We start from the raw sequence: 15,393 nt of genomic DNA on the forward strand, positions 1-15,393 counted from the left end.
GTGCCCTGAAAGGACGTGTGTTCAGAAATGTCATTGGCTTGGATGTCACTTCTCTACAATGCAGTTGGCTATAACCAGAAAAGTAGAGAGGCCTCTTCAGAACCTTGAAAATTCTATAATTTTGTCCTCTTTTTATTCCTCTAAAACTTCTCTCCTTTGAGCCATGCTTTTCCTGGTGAGAGATTTGCAAGCTGCTGCTTCTCCTCTCTGTACAGAGTATGGTGGCCCCATTTGGGACAAAGCCATCAGCCCTTGCCACGTCTATCCACTACTACATTTGTCCCAAACTCCTTTCTAGCCAAGAACCACCACTTTCTTAGACCCCCTTCTCTCTCTTCACATCGAGCTGCATCAGTGGATATCTTTTGGAATCTTTCCCCTGGGAGCGGGTGCGCTAGCTACAATGGGACATGGACACCAGGGGTCTGTAGTGCCTGCTGGGCTTCCTTTCTCACGAGGGGGTTCCCTCCTGCTCCCCACCCCGAGGCAGGTTCTGATTCACACTCCTGCCTCAGCAAAATGACAAGACACAGGTTTCTCTTGAAATCAAAGTTACAAATGCTGAGAGGCTGCCATATTGCCCACTTCTTTCTTTCTTTTTTTTTTTTTTTGGCCACACCGTGGCATGCGGGATATTAGTTCCCCAACCAGGGATTGAACCGTGCCTTCTGCAGTGGAAGCGTGGAGTCTTAACCACTGGACCACCAGGAAGGTCCCCATATTGCCCATTTCTATTCCGTGCAGTGTTAGGAGAAAGTTAGAGCACTGGCTTTGGAAGCACACAGACCAGGTCGTGGCATCTGCTTTATTTGCATATGCCCTAGGTTAAATCAAATTATTGCTCAGTTTCCTCTTCTGCAAAATGGGGATAATGATGTCTACCTCATAGACTTTTATTTTTGTGAGTGCTAATGCTGAGTGTAAAATGCCTGGCCTCTGGTAACCCCTTGGTAAATGTTTCCCAGCCTTGTGCTTATTGTCTGATTCTACCCCAACCCCAGCTATGAGCTCTCCAGGGCAAGATTGAGACCAGTTCACCTCGGTGCCCCCAGTACCCAGCCAGGATGTCTGTCAGATGACAGTTTGCTTCCAGCTCCTTCCTTGTCCCCACCACCTGAGCCTGGAGCACCACAGCCCTTCCTCTCTTCCCCAGTTCTGCTGCTGCAGCCCATTGAAGGTGACGACATGGAGCACAAGACCCTGAAGATCACTGACTTCGGCCTGGCCCGCGAGTGGCACAAAACCACGCAAATGAGTGCTGCAGGCACCTATGCCTGGATGGCTCCTGAGGTTATCAAGGCCTCCACCTTCTCTAAGGGCAGCGATGTCTGGAGGTGCGGCTGGGTGGAGGCTGGACAGATATGGGGCTGCAGAGGGCAGAGGTGGCTGCCAAAATCTAGGGCTGGGCAGACAAGCAGAGCCCAGAGGGAGGGACACAGACCACTGAGCTCTTGGTTGCCTTGGGATGAAATGGCAACGAATAAGTAGAGGAGGGGACATAGACCCTTTGTCTCACCCACAGTTTTGGGGTGCTCCTGTGGGAACTGCTGACTGGGGAGGTGCCCTACCGTGGCATCGACTGCCTTGCTGTAGCCTATGGAGTGGCCGTTAACAAGCTCACACTGCCCATCCCATCCACCTGCCCCGAGCCCTTCGCACAGCTCATGGCCGGTAAGGGGATGGGGCAGGAGGGTGAGGGGCAGAGCTCCTTGGCCCAGGACATATCCACTCACAGACCCCTTCTTATCCTGTCCCCCCTCCACTCCGTTTCCCCAGATTGCTGGGCGCAGGATCCCCACCGCAGGCCCGACTTCGCCTCCATCCTTCAGCAGTTGGAGGCACTAGAGGCGCAGGTCCTGCGGGAAATGCCGCGGGACTCCTTCCATTCCATGCAGGAAGGCTGGAAGCGCGAGATCCAAGGCCTCTTTGACGAGCTGCGGGCCAAAGAAAAGGTGGGAGGAGTCGGGGTCCCAGGGTTGGAAGGGGACGCCGGGAAGGAATGTCTCCCCGGTTTCCATGGGGCAGAAGGTGGGGGTGAGCGTCTGAGACCGTACCCGACTGACTCCACCGCCTCCATTGTCCCGGGCACAGGAACTACTGAGCCGCGAGGAGGAGCTGACCCGCGCGGCGCGTGAGCAGCGTTCACAGGCAGAGCAGCTGCGGCGGCGCGAGCACCTGCTGGCCCAGTGGGAGCTGGAGGTGTTCGAGCGCGAGTTGACGCTTCTATTGCAGCAAGTTGATCGCGAACGGCCACACGTTCGCCGCCGCCGCGGAACCTTCAAGCGCAGCAAACTCCGCGCGCGCGACGGCGGCGAGCGCATCAGCATGCCGCTCGGTAAGGGGCGGGTCCCAGCACGCCGCCCGCCATTGGCTTCGTGGGCGGAGGGGTGGGGTCAGGCGGGTGTGCTGGCCACGCCGGGACTGGTCTAGGGCGTTGGTGGGTGGGCCTGTAAGACGAGGCTGGAAGGGGAGGGGCCCGGAGTGTGTTTTCGTTTGTGGGCGGGTTTTGGCGGGAATATTTGCATGTCGGCCTGGGAATGGCTACGGCCGGGAAGGGGCGGGGCTCATGAAAGTTCTGAGAAAGCCGAGGGAGTGGGGTGGGCCGCTCCTGGGAATCTCCGACTCCGCTGCGCTTCTCCGCGTGAGAGGTCTGCTTTCCTTACGGAGAGCCTGGGGCCCAGGAAGGCAGTGAGGCCGACCCCAGTCACCCAGCCACTGTGCCAGGCCCTGTTCCAGCACTGCCTGCGTGGCCTGGGAACTGCCGAGGGGCCCTGCAGGTTAGGATCCAGTCTCTCCTTCACCACAAACCTGCGCCCTGCTTCCCCCCCAACCCCAGACTTCAAACACCGCATCACCGTGCAGGCCTCTCCCGGCCTGGACAGGAGGAGAAACGTCTTCGAGGTCGGGGCTGGGGACTCGCCCACCTTCCCCCGGTTCCGGGCCATCCAGTGTAAGAAACTTCGCCTCCCCTTGCCCATGCCCTTACCCCCAGACCTTATCCTTTTGTCAGTCAAACCTTATCCTTGGAAGTAGATCCCACACACTGTCTCCTCCTCTTCCCCCCTGCTCCCAGGCGCCCTCCCCTATCTGTCTAAACTGGTACCTCTAAGTTCCCCAAGCAGCATGCATTTTACAACTTTTTTCAGTCTAGCAATTGTATGACACTATGTCCCATTCATTTTCCTAAACACTTTGCTAATATTAATTCCTCACGAAGACCCTGTGAGGTAGATGTCCTTGTTATTATATAAGTTTTACTGATGAGAAAAGTGAGAAAAGTAACTGCCTAATGTTGCACAGCTAGCAAGTGGCAGAGTCAGAATTCAAACCCACGCAGTTGGCTGTAGTGGCTGTACTAACTACTAAGCAGCAAATGCCGGGTGAAGAAGGACTAGATGAGATGCCTCACTGCCAGTCCCAGGACCCACACCCACCTACCCCAGTTCCGTTCAGATTCTCTGTGGCCCAAAGCTCACCCTGGGAATGGGATGGGGCCCAGCCTGACCCACACCCCACCCCAATCCTCCAAGAAGTTGCCCCTGGAGCTTGATTCTCATGATGGGAGGACAAGGATCAGGGTTCTTGACCTCAGCTCAGACTCCTTCCATTCCCCCCTCCCCCTGCCCGCCACAGTGGAGCCTGCAGAACCAGGCCAGGCATGGGGCCGACAGTCCCCAAGACGTCTAGAGGACTCAAGCAACGGAGAGCGGCGAGCATGCTGGGCCTGGGGGCCCAGTTCCCCCAAGCCCGGAGAAGCCCAGAACGGGAGGTGAGTGCCTGAGTGCCACCCACCGAGTGTCTTCTGCCTCCCAACAGTCCTGAGATTCACGAAGCACAACTCCCCTCTCGTCCCCTCACCAGGAGAAGGTCCCGCATGGACGAAGCCACGTGGTACCTGGATTCAGATGACTCATCCCCCTTAGGATCTCCTTCCACACCCCCCATGCTCAATGGTGAGTGGCCTTGTCTCCCCCCAGCAGACTGTTGCTGCACTCCTGTGGGTCCTATGGGCAGGCTACAAGAAGCCAGCCTGCAAGGCAGGCCATTCCTAGAACCCAGGTCTGACCCATCAGCCCACAACTGAGCTGGATCCAGCCTAGGCCTCAGGGACCCTATTCAGGGCTGGCCTGCAAGAGGGCTCTCCCCTGGCCCTGTGGCAGCTGCTGTGCCCTCAGCAAGCTCTAGGGAAGACAGGAAAACAAGGAATGGTGCCCCGCATTTGGGACCCAGGGGAAGCTGGGCCGAGAGAAGAGAAGGAAACTGTGCATGTGGGGTGGAGCTAGAAAAGTGGCTGCCACACTGTGCTTCTCAGAGTCCCTTCTGGGGAGCCTGTAGGTGGAGAAGAGGATAAGAAATCTGAACGGGTGGGGATCTAGGGCCTACTCACTGCATCTGGGGCAGTTCTGGACTTCTCTGTTTTCCATAATGGCAATAGCACTTACTGTGTGTCAGGCATTCCATCCAAGCAACAATCTCATGAGGGATTATTATACCCATTTGAGAGATGAGAAAACAGAGGCTCTGCGAGGTAAAGTAATCTGCCTAAATCCCCCAGCTAAGGATTTGAACCCAGGGAGACTTTGACTCTCATGCTCGTAGTGAGCTTTCCCAGAAACTTTCACTTGAAGAAAGGGTTTCTCACATACAAACTACTTGGGAAGCTAGGGGGTTAGCAGAAACTGGGGCTCCTGTGTCAGAGGGACAAGGGCTCAGCTCAGCACTGCCCAGCATTGGCAGGGAGTAGAAAGTTGCAGCCTCCCTTGCCCGTGGGTCCCTTTAGAGCCCCCAGCTGTACCCGCTTCTCGCAGCCAGAATATAGGACCTGGCTTAACTGTTACCAGACCAGAGTCCTATTCAGCAAACAAGTTAGACTCACGCCTCTCACCCCACCCAGCGCGTCACCTCCACCATTACCTGAGCTACATTTCACAGTAACAATAACAGCAAACGTTCATTGGGTCCTTCCTGTGTGCCATTTTATAGAGGAGGAAACTGAGGCACAGAGAGGTTAAGTGGTTTGAAATAGGGCATACAGCAGAACAGGGATTTGAGCCCAGGTCTGACTCCAGAGGCAGGGCCCTGGAGCCCCGTCTGCCACACCATTTTCTGCTCCAGCAGTTGCATTGCCTCAAGCTAGCTGTGCTGCAGGCACTGAACTGAGAATTGGAAGGCCAAGGGGGCTGCTTGTAGTCACCTGCTCTAGAATGCCCCAGGCCAGAAGGGTCAATGGAGAACTTGAGGTCCTGTCAACCTGGGTGTGTAGTCTGAAGGAGCCCCTGACCATATTCTGCAGATCCATTTGGCCTTACTCTCCCTGAGCTCCCAGGAGCAGGGACACAACGGCCTGGACCCCATCTTTCTCTGGCTTGCCCTCTTACTTAAAAGGATATCACCTGTCCCAGCCCAGCTGCTGGCTGAACACTTGGTTCCCCTGGTGCAAGCCCACCCTCCAGCCATCTTGGGCCCACCTACGAGTGCATGACCTTGACCTCCCAACCACCCACAGAGTGAAAAACCTGGCTAAGAATCAAAGACCCTGTGAGACTGTCCCAGGCATTAGCCACACCACCGGGGAGCCCCAACTCCCACCCCTTGTCCGCACCTGGGTGTTCCGGCCCCTGGGGAACTGGTTGCAATGAGTGGCAGATTGGTGGGCGCAGTCAGCCTGCACTGACAGCAACTGCCGCCTGAAGCTTGTTGCCCTGGAGCCGCTAACTACCACGTGGCCGTGTCCTCTCTGTGAGGCCCCACAGAAGCGATTTCACCTTCGTCTCTGGGTCAAGCATGTTTTTTCTCTTTCTCCTTAACAACAGGGTTGCCAACTCTTACTGCCAGGGAGCTTAGAGGCAAATTAAAATCCTTGCCGAGTTACCTGGGGCAAGTCGCTTACTTTTGGGAACCTCGGTTTCTCAGAATATCGGCCTCAGGAACTTTTTTCTATTCTTAGTTTGTGTGCTGACCTCCAGCTTCACTTCACTTTGTTCCATTTTTCTTGCCTGTTTTAAATATGTTTTTTCCCTGTTCTGTTTAAACTCACTGTAAATGATCAGTTTCCTCACCTGTAAAGTAGCGTAACAGCAGTCACCTTACATGGTTGTCACAGGATTGTAAGAATGGACTCTTCCATCAAACATGTATTGACATATATTATGAGCCAGGCATCAATGTGCTAGAGATCAACACTGCCCTGACCTTGGGGAGGGCCTAGTCTGGTGGAAAAGCAGACTCAGAAATAAACAAGGACAGTAGGGAGTAGTACGTGGTGGGGCGAGGGCTGTACAAGGCATAACGTGAGCAAGAACCGCACAGGTTACAGGGGATTCTGGCAAAGCTTCTAAACGAGGAAAAACCTCTTGTTTTCCTCTCCATTCTACTCACTTCACTTCTGACACTAGATGCCTGGGGGTTTTCCCCACACTGACCAATTCTGGGACACCAGCTGGGGGTCCTACAGTCCAATCCAATTCTAACACTGCCTACCTGGAGTTAGTTTGTGTCAGACCCCACAGGTTAAGGGTTCAGGCCCACAGGACTGCTCCTCCCCACTTCAGACACCAGTTGTACGTTCGGGTTGTCACCTGTGCTCCCCACCAACCAGCTATAAATCAGAGGTCCCCACGACCCCCTCCTCAGATCTGATGATTTTCTAGAACAGCTCACAAAGCTCAGGAAAGCCATTTACTTACTAGATTACCAGTTTATTAAAAAGGTTACAGGTCAAGAACAACCAGATGGAAGAGATGTGTAGGGCAGAGTATGTGGGAGGACACAGAGTTTCCACGCCCTCTCCAGGCACGCTACTTTCCCAGCACCTCCACTGGTTCACCACCCAGAAGTTCTTGGAACCCTTTGGCTGGGTTTTTATGGAGGCCTCATTACATGGACATGATTGATTGCTTAAATTCTTGGCCATTGGTGATGGGATTCAATCTCCAGCTCCTCCCCTTCCCAGTGCAGGTGGAGGCTGAAAGTTCTAACCCTCTAATCATATAGTTCGTTCCCTTGGCAACCAGACCCCATCCTTAAGAGCTTTCCAAAAATGACTGCATCAATATGAACTCAGACGTGGTTAAAAGATCTCCTTATGAATAACAAAAGGCGCTCCTTTCACCTTTATCATTCTAACACTTAGGAAATTCCAAGGGTTTGGGGAGTTCTGTACCAGGTATGAGATGAAGACAAAATATATACTTTTTTATAAATCAGAATGTCATAGCTTCACAGAGGATGTGACAGCTGGGTCTTGAATGGTAAATAAGGGATCACTGAGAGCCGAGGTGGGGAAGGTGTGCTGAGCGGAGGGAATAGTGTGTGTACAGCCGTGGGGCCCACCACACCTGAGGAAGAGGAATCCAGGTTGGAACTCAGAGGGAGAGCTGAGAGCCAGGGACTCACAGGCCTGAAGCAGCACGTGGGGTTCAGGCCTGCATCCCCTCGGTCTGTGGAGCCCAGTGCAGCCCCAGCACATGGACCAGCAGATGTTTGTTGAATGAATGAGTGTAGGTGGAAAGGCAGGCAGGAGCCAGTTCAGGAAGGGCCTGGAAATTGATGGGGGACTTTTGAAGCAGACTTGTCTTTAGCAGATTTGCATTTTAGAAGGCAGTGGTCACTGCAGGGGTGGGGTGGGGTGGGGGGATAAGAGTCAGAGAGATGGGGGGAATTCCCTGGCGGTCCAGTGGTTAGGACTCCTGTGCTCTCACTGGCAAGGGCACGGGTTCAGTCCCTGGTTAGGGAACTAAGATCCCGCACACCGCATGGTGTGGCCAAAAAAAAAAATAGAGAAAGATGGGGTAAGGGTTGTGGCTGAGGACAGGGACCCCAAGCAAAGTCCTGGTTCATAGCAGAAACTCACTTTTCCCAGCTTTGCATTTCTTCCTCTGGACACCCAGCCCAGCGCTCCACTCCAGGCAGGCCCAAGGAAGAGAGAGAAGGCTTTGAAACCCAGTCAAGGAGCTTAGACTTTCTTCTAGTGGCAGTGGAAAGCCATGGCAGGTTCTAGAGCTAAGGAGGAACTGACAAAATTGGGGTTTGTGGGAAGCCATCACAGACTGCCCTACGTCCTCAATGACAGGTTCCCCAGACCCACCCCAGGTGGTCTAGAATGGAGTCGGGCCAACCCTAGGCCCACAGGTTAGGACACAGATGTCCTGAAATCCAGGGCAGTTCAGGCTTAGCTGAGCCCTTAACCTCTCCAAGCCTGGGCCATGAGGATCAGACAACACAATGCCCCTAAATCATTCAGCTCAGGCCTGACGTAAACAGCTCATCTCTCTGAGCCTCAACTTCCTCATTTCTGGAATAGGGACAGTGATGCGTGCCTCTCAGGGCTGTTGTGTACATTGGAATTGACCTGTGTGCTCCCGCTGGAGGGGGGCGGGCGAGCAGAAGGACCAGGGCTGCCCAGCCAGGAAGGAGGTGGGCACAGAGCACGGGTCCCAGACCTGTCCCCGGACCCCTCCAGATACCCACTGAGGCCCCGATCTGGCCTCAGCTTGCTTGCTGGTGGATCCCCCGCCTGCCCTCCAGCCCACCCTCCATCTCTGGGCTCCAGGGCACCTGGTTGCCTCCCAGGCTTTGCTCCTGCTGGTTCCTCAGACTGCGATGCCCACCCCACCCTGCCCGGCCCCGCCCCTTAGGAAAGGCCAGAAAGTGTGTCTGCTGGGGGAGGCGCGGCGGCCTGGGAGGAGTTGGGCTGGCTGTCAGAGGGGAGCAGAAGCCAGTCCTTGCTCCAGGGCCGCCGAGGGGTCCCCTCGAAGTCGGCGTAACCTGTGTACCCGCCACCAGGTAACCCCCCGCGGCCGAGCCCGGAGCCCGAGGAGCCGCGGCGGCCGGGCCCGGCGGAGCGCGGCAGCGGCTCCGGGACGCCCAAGCTGATCCAGCGCGCGTTGCTGCGCGGCACCGCCCTGCTCGCCTCGCTGGGCCTCGGCCGCGACCTGCAGCCCCCGGGTGGACCGGGCCGCGAGCGCGGGGAGCCCCCGCCAACGCCCCGCGCCCCGCTGCCCACGCCGTCCCCCGCCGAGCCGCCCCCCTCCCCGCTCATCCGCTTCTCCCCCGAGATGCCGGACGCCCAGGCCTCCCCGCTGAGCCCCGACGCCCCCGGCTCGCCCTCCCCCGCGCCCCTGCTGCTGGAACTGGGTGTCCCCGCCGGCCAGCCATCAGCCAAGAGTCCCCGGCGCGAAGAGGAGAGGCGCGGTGAGTGGCCTCTGCCTGGTGACAGAGGGGAGGAGGGGCTGGTGGGGACGCGCAGGGCAGTACAGCTGGGGCCACAGCTGTCTGCTGGACCCCAGACCGCCCCCTCAGGGCGATGAGGATGCACCATAGGGAACTGAGTTCCCCGTTCAGCCATCCATGGGCGGGGGGGGGGGCGGGCAGGGGCCAGGCCAGGCCAGTTGTGAGATAATAGAAATAACGAAGATGATGACGCTAGCGAACTACAGGTTGCTTACTTGTGCCAGGCACTGTTGCTAGTGCTTTACGGAGGTTGCCTCATTCAGTTATGGAAACAAGGCTGTGAACTAGGTACTCTGGTTATACCTGTTTTTCAGATGAAATATCAAGGGACTCCAGGCTCCCACTAGTAAGTGGCCGAGCTGGGATCCAAGCCCAGGTCCCTCTGCTCCAGAGGACTCCTCACTCTTAACTGCTACGTAGTAAACAGATGCGCCCCCAAGCATGAAGGGCCGTGGAAGCTATGAGTCCCGTAACTCACTGTACAGATGAGGAAGCTGAGGCCCAGAGAAGGGCAGTGCCTCCCGGGGACACCCAGGAGGTGGTGACTGCCTGACCTCGGCCCTCTCCCCCTCCCTTCCTAGGAAGCGCCGTCTCGCCCCCACCAGGGATATCACGCTCCGCTCCTGGCACCCCAGGTACCCCACGCTCACCGCCTCTGGGCCTCATCAGTCGACCTCGGCCCTCACCCCTTCGCAGCCGCATCGACCCATGGAGCTTTGTGTCAGCCGGGCCACGGCCTTCACCCCTGCCCTCGCCACAGCCTGCACCCCGCCGGGCACCCTGGACCTTGTTCCCAGACTCAGACCCCTTCTGGGACTCTCCACCCGCCAACCCCTTCCGAGGGGGCCCTCAGGACTGCAGGGCGCAGACCAAAGACGTGGGTGCCCAGGCCCCGTGGGCGCCAGAGGCAGGGCCCTGAGTGGGCCGGGCTGCTCCCCACGCGCCCACCGCCCTCCAGGAGCCTCAGCATACACTGGAATAGGAGCCGGTCATGCCTCTGTAGCTGCCTTGGTTTCGCCCAGGGACCCCGCCCCCCCTGGGGGTCAGGAACACTACACTGCACAGGAAGCCTTCACACTGGACGGGGGGCCTGCACCCCTCCACACCTGCAACGTGCAGGTCCCCCGACTTACCCGCCCCACTGGGGCCCAACACTGTACCCAGCTGGTTGGGAGGACCAGAGCCTGACTCAGGGAATTGCCCCCAGGGGTGGTGCAGGGAGGAGGGGAGGTGCAGGGGAGAGGGGCCGGCCTTAGCTGTCACCAGCACTTTTGACCAAGTCCTGCTACTGTGGCCCCTGCCCCAGGGCTTCGTGCCTGGGCCCCCCTGCCCCGGGGGTCATTTGGGGCCGGGGCTCTCTGGGTGCCTTCCTGCTGCCCCGGCCAGGGTTGGGGCCATGGCCTCGGGATCCAATGAAGCCAAATAAACTCCCCAAGCTGTCTCCCCAAGCACAGCCTGTCACTTTCTTGGAGGTAACCAGGGGATCCAAACCGTCACATGACCTCATGCCCTCAGCATGGGCCTAGGCTGGGATGCTCTGCACCACATCCCTCTCCTGGGATCAAGTCCGCTTCATCACCAGGCATTCAAGGCCCTTCTCAGCCTCCCTGGCACCCACACGCTCGGGCCTCACCCATCTTCTCCCACCCTCACTAAGCCTTTCCCACCATTTCAAGCAACTGTGTTTACTCTGATTCTTCCTGTTGCTGGGTGGTCCCGGCTCATCCTTAAGGCCCAGCAACAATATCACCTCCCCTGGGATGCCCTCCGGGCCATGCTGCTCCCGCCCCAGGCAGCTCGCTGAACTCAGGAGCCCACAGCCCTCTGGGTGGCATCTTGGTGGTTTGTCCTGGGTTTGTTTCTATCCCGTGGTCTGGATACAAGAGGGGGCCCCCACCCTGACACCCGGCTCCACTCAAGCTTCTCTTAATGCCATGGGGTTCTGCGGACTACCCCTCCCACACCATGCCCTAGGGCAGGGGACCCTGGGCTCAGCCCCTCCATGGTTTATGGGCGGCGGGGTCCAGGCTCCCTCTCCCCGTCCCCTGCGCACTCCATGGCAGCCAGACCTACTGTGACTCCAGTGTTCACCAGGGTGGGGACTCAGGAGGGCTGGGCGTGAAGGGTTCTCAGGAAGCACTGAGAGTGGAGGGAGCATCATCTGTTCAGGGAGCTCCGGGCATCCTCCACTCCTGTCCTCGCCTCGCCACCCTGCCCCACCTGCCCTCTCCCACTCCACAGCCCAGGCCGCCACCTTTCCATCCGGGATGCCTGCACTAGCCCCCTCCATAGGTCCCCTGAGCCACATGTCCTCAAGGCCCTGTGTCCTGACCCCCAACTCCGCCCCACCCCAGCAGGCCTCTGTTTTTCTGACCACCCTAGCTCTTTCCCACCTGGCCTGGCCTCTTCTCTTCCCCAGCTGAAATGCCGCTCCTCAGAGGAGCTTTCCAGGTGATGCTCCCACGGAACTCTCCCCCACCACCCGGGGCGTTTCCTTCAGGGAGCTTGTGATGATGTGAACTTGTCCTGCGTCCTTGCTAACAGGCTTCTTGTGGGAACACCAGGAGGGCAGGGACCTGGTCTGTCCTCTCCCCTAACGTCCTCTGGGTCCGGGCACCTGCTGAGCGGGTGAATGGGGTCTGTGACTGAGTGAGCTCATCCCTGAATAAACCACCACAGTGTGACTGGGAGCCGGTCAAGTTACCTCTCGGGGTCTTGCCTTCCTCCATCCCGCCCCGGACCACCCACCACCCGACCACCCAGCTTTGGCGAACTGGGCAAAAAACTTCTTGCCCCAGAAATGGGGAGGAGTTATCCAGCTCACCACCTCGCCTCACCCTCCCAGCCCCACTCACCCCAGCTGCTGTCCCAGGCTTCCCTCCCTCGCCAGCCACCCACGCTGCACCTCCTCCCAGCCCCACCCTGCCCGGCCCCTCCCAGGTGCCTGTGGTGGAGCAGTCTGCTCCCAGGGCACCTCTGATGGACTCTGGGCGGCACACCATGGGGGCTCTGAGGCCCTGGGCCCGATACGGGCTACTGGTTGTGGCCCACCTGCTAGCCCTGGGGCTTGGGGCTGCAGTGCTCCAGGCCCTGGAGGGGCCTCCAGCACTCCAGCTCCAGGCCAACCTCAGGGCCGAGCTGGCCACTTTCCAGGCGGAGTACAGGGCCTGCCTGCCACCCAGGGCACTGGAAGAGCTGCTGGGCACCGCCCTGGCAGCCCAGGCCCACGGGGTTTCCAGCCTAGGCAATGGCTCCCAGGCCAGGAACTGGGATCTGCCCTCAGCCCTACTCTTCACTGCCAGCCTCCTCACCACCACAGGTAAGGCCGCCAGGAGGCCGGGCAGGAAGGGGCGCTTGAGGCCATTGCTACCTGGGGTCCCTGGGGGTGCAGCCCTTCCCCCAGCCCCAAAGTGCTAGACAGAGCCCAGGCCTTATTAGGCCTGTCATCACAGCTGGGGCTCCCCACACCAACACACCCCAACTAGTGCCTCAACTTCAACTGCCAGGAGGGGTGTGGGCTCCTCAGTCCCAGCCCCAGGCACCCTTTGAGACCCAGGAGAGGTGCCCAGACCCTGCGGGCCTGAGGCAAGTCTGGGAACATGAATTATGGGATGGATTCTTGGATGGAGGGAAATGGAGTGAACCCAGGGGATACAGGACCACCATCCCAGAAGGAGTGTGAGGGAAGGCTCCCGGGGGAGGAAGTCCCCATGAGATGGTAGCCAAGGCAAGAGGGCACAGAGATAGACACGAAGGAATTCCTGGCAGAGGGAACAGCATGTGTGAAGGCCCAGAGGAATAAAGCAATGGGACCCACAGCCCTGGGGGGATTTGTCCTGCAAAGTGTCTGAATATTTTTTAAAGGCCATTTTCCATCTTTTTAAAAAATTTATTTATTTTTGGCTGCGTTGGATCTTCGTTGGCCGTGCGCAGGCTTTCTCTAATTGCAGCAAGCGGGGGCTACTCTTCATTGTGGGGCGCAGGCTTCTCACTGCGGTGGCTTCTCTTGCTGCAGAGCACGGGCTCTAGGCGTGTGAGCTTCAGTAGTTGTGGCACGTGGGCTCAGTAGCTCTGGCTCACGGGCTCTAGAGCACAGGCTCAGTAGTTGTGGTGCATGGGCTTAGTTGCTCCGCAGCATGTGGGATCTTCCCAGACCAGGGCTCAAACCTGTGTCCCCTGCATTGGCAGGAGGACTCTTAACCATTGAGCCACCAGGGAAGCCCCATTTTCTATCTATCTTCTTTTGGAAAAATTGGGAAACCTATTTGCACTGAGCCAGAATCCTTGTGGAGTAGAACAGGGCCTGCCCTGGGGGCAGAGCACATGCTCTCCAGCCCACCCCAGTCCCCACCACTCCCTTTTGTCTTACTTCTGACTCCTCTAGGTATTTGTGTTTACAGCCCTGGACCAGCCAACCCTGTTCCCCCAGCATGCCCCGATCTTTCACCTCTCCCTGCCTTTGCACACACTTTTCCAGCCTTGAATGCCTTCTCTCATGTGCGCTGCCTCTTTTGCAGCCCTTCGTGTCAGGTGTCCTGACTGTTTTTCCTGCCTGCCTTCCCCACTGGAGCCTGGGCAGACTCTGATTCCAGCACAAGGCCGGGCACCCAGGATAACTTGATATACCTTTGGGGAATGAAAGAAGGGGTAACATTTCACCTGGTGGGTTTGGAAGTGGGAGTCAAGGGCAGAGCTGAGGAATCTCTCAGGAAGCCAGGCTGCCTTGGGGTAGGACAGCAGCTCTCAGAACTGTCCCAGCTACAAGAGGCCTGAGGGGACTGTCTCTTTTAATCCTTTCTTGTTCCAGAAAATAAAAGAGTGGCCCGGAGAGGTTAAGGGACTTGAGTAAGCCCCCAAGTGAATGAAGAGCAGAGCCAGACAGAGCCCCTGCCTGAACAGTTCCAGCAATCTCAGCCACCAGAGGGCAGCCTTCTACCGGAGGGAGGCTGGAGGAAGTGGGTACCCGGCAGGCATCCCACTCAGGTGCTCATTACCCTTGTCTCTCTCCTCTCCAGGTTATGGCCACATGGCCCCACTATCGGCAGGTGGAAAGGCCTTCTGTGTGGTCTACACGGCCCTGGGGCTGCCAGCCTCCTTAGCACTTGTGGCTGCACTGCGCCACTGCCTGCTGCCTCTGCTCAGCCGCCCGGGTGCCTGGGTAGCCATCCATTGGCAGCTGACGCCGGCCAGGGCTGCGCTACTGCAGGCATCTGGGCTGGGCCTGCTAGTGGCTGGTATCTTCGTGCTGCTGCCAGCACTGGTGCTGTGGGGTCTGCAGGGCGACTGCAGCCTGCTGGAGGCCATCTACTTCTGCTTCAGCTCACTCAGCACCATCGGCCTGGGGGACCTGCTGCCTGGCCATGACCATGGCCTGCATCCAGTGTTTTACTACCTTGGCCAGTTCGCACTTCTGGGTGAGTCCAGCTGCCAAGGAGCGTGACAGGGAGGAGAGGAGGGAAGAGGAGCCTGGACTACAACTCCCATAAGCCACTGGGGAGGCTGAGCCTCACGGGTTGGAAGGACCCTGCCCCAGGGCAGGGTGTGGGAGGTTTAGTCCGAAGTGCTAAGAGAATTGTGAGGGCTGGTCACTTTCTGGGAGGGGAGTGGGGAGCATCGTCAGCACCCTGAGCGCCGCCCTAGTAACCTCTCCTCCCCAGGGTACTTGCTCCTGGGGCTCCTGGCCATGCTGCTGACCGTGGAGACGTTCTTGGAGCTGCCCCAGGTCCGTGCCATGGTGAAGTTCTTCAGGTCCAGGGGCCCTCTGAACGCTGAGGACGAAGGTGGCATCCTAGGCCAGGATGAACTGGCTCTGAGCACCCTGCCACCCTCAGCAGCAGCCCCAGAACGGGCCCCAGCTTGCTGACAGATGTCAGGGATGGAGTTGAGCTCCTTTCAGGTGGAGAAGCCTGAGGAGGAAGCCATCGGGAGTGGCTGGGGAAGCCTCTGGGGGTGGGAGGGGAAGGGATGGATGTGAGGACCTCAGGGAATGTGTTAATAAAAAATAAAACGGGCAACACCGCCGACTGTTTTCGTCTCCTTTCGAAATGGGACTTCCCTACAGTGATCAACAACCCAAACCCCATCACCCTTCGAAGGCAGAGTTCAAGCCTCTGGTCTCGCCTCCCCCAGCATCTGAGAACCTCAACTCCACACAGCCCCAGT

General features: G+C 58.1%; 2 protein-coding genes across 2 annotated transcripts in view; both read left to right on the top strand.

Moving 5' to 3' along the window:
• Window positions 1-10,679, top strand: part of MAP3K11 (mitogen-activated protein kinase kinase kinase 11) — a 16,088-nt gene extending 5,409 nt beyond the window's left edge. Inside the window, exons 2-10 of the mRNA XM_004264362.4 lie at window positions 1,154-1,334; window positions 1,523-1,671; window positions 1,777-1,952; window positions 2,092-2,335; window positions 2,837-2,950; window positions 3,634-3,769; window positions 3,862-3,953; window positions 8,785-9,192; window positions 9,813-10,679. Coding sequence (XP_004264410.1) covers window positions 1,154-1,334; window positions 1,523-1,671; window positions 1,777-1,952; window positions 2,092-2,335; window positions 2,837-2,950; window positions 3,634-3,769; window positions 3,862-3,953; window positions 8,785-9,192; window positions 9,813-10,150 — 1,838 coding nt within the window. The 3' untranslated portion in view covers window positions 10,151-10,679. The remainder of the gene's footprint in view (window positions 1-1,153; window positions 1,335-1,522; window positions 1,672-1,776; window positions 1,953-2,091; window positions 2,336-2,836; window positions 2,951-3,633; window positions 3,770-3,861; window positions 3,954-8,784; window positions 9,193-9,812) is intronic.
• Window positions 10,680-12,161: 1,482 nt separating this feature from the next.
• On the top strand, window positions 12,162-15,252 carry KCNK7 (potassium two pore domain channel subfamily K member 7). The gene is made up of 3 exons (XM_004264361.4): window positions 12,162-12,550; window positions 14,247-14,645; window positions 14,889-15,252. The coding sequence occupies exons 1-3, from the start codon at window positions 12,211-12,213 to the stop codon at window positions 15,092-15,094; spliced, it is 945 nt and encodes a 314-aa protein (XP_004264409.2). The 5' UTR covers window positions 12,162-12,210; the 3' UTR covers window positions 15,095-15,252.
• The last annotated feature ends 141 nt before the right edge of the window (window positions 15,253-15,393 follow it).

This window comes from Orcinus orca, chromosome 8, assembly GCF_937001465.1.
Source record: "Orcinus orca chromosome 8, mOrcOrc1.1, whole genome shotgun sequence".
In the NCBI taxonomy this organism is placed as follows: domain Eukaryota; kingdom Metazoa; phylum Chordata; class Mammalia; order Artiodactyla; family Delphinidae; genus Orcinus; species Orcinus orca.

Coding starts and splice junctions, on each gene's coding strand:
- KCNK7 (XM_004264361.4), top strand. CDS start 12,211: ATGGACTCTGGGCGGCACACCATGGGGGCTCTGAGGCCCTGGGCCCGA. Junction 12,551..14,246: donor CAGCCTCCTCACCACCACAG/GTAAGGCCGCCA, acceptor TCTCCTCTCCAG/GTTATGGCCACATGGCCCCA. Junction 14,646..14,888: donor TGGCCAGTTCGCACTTCTGG/GTGAGTCCAGCT, acceptor TCTCCTCCCCAG/GGTACTTGCTCCTGGGGCTC.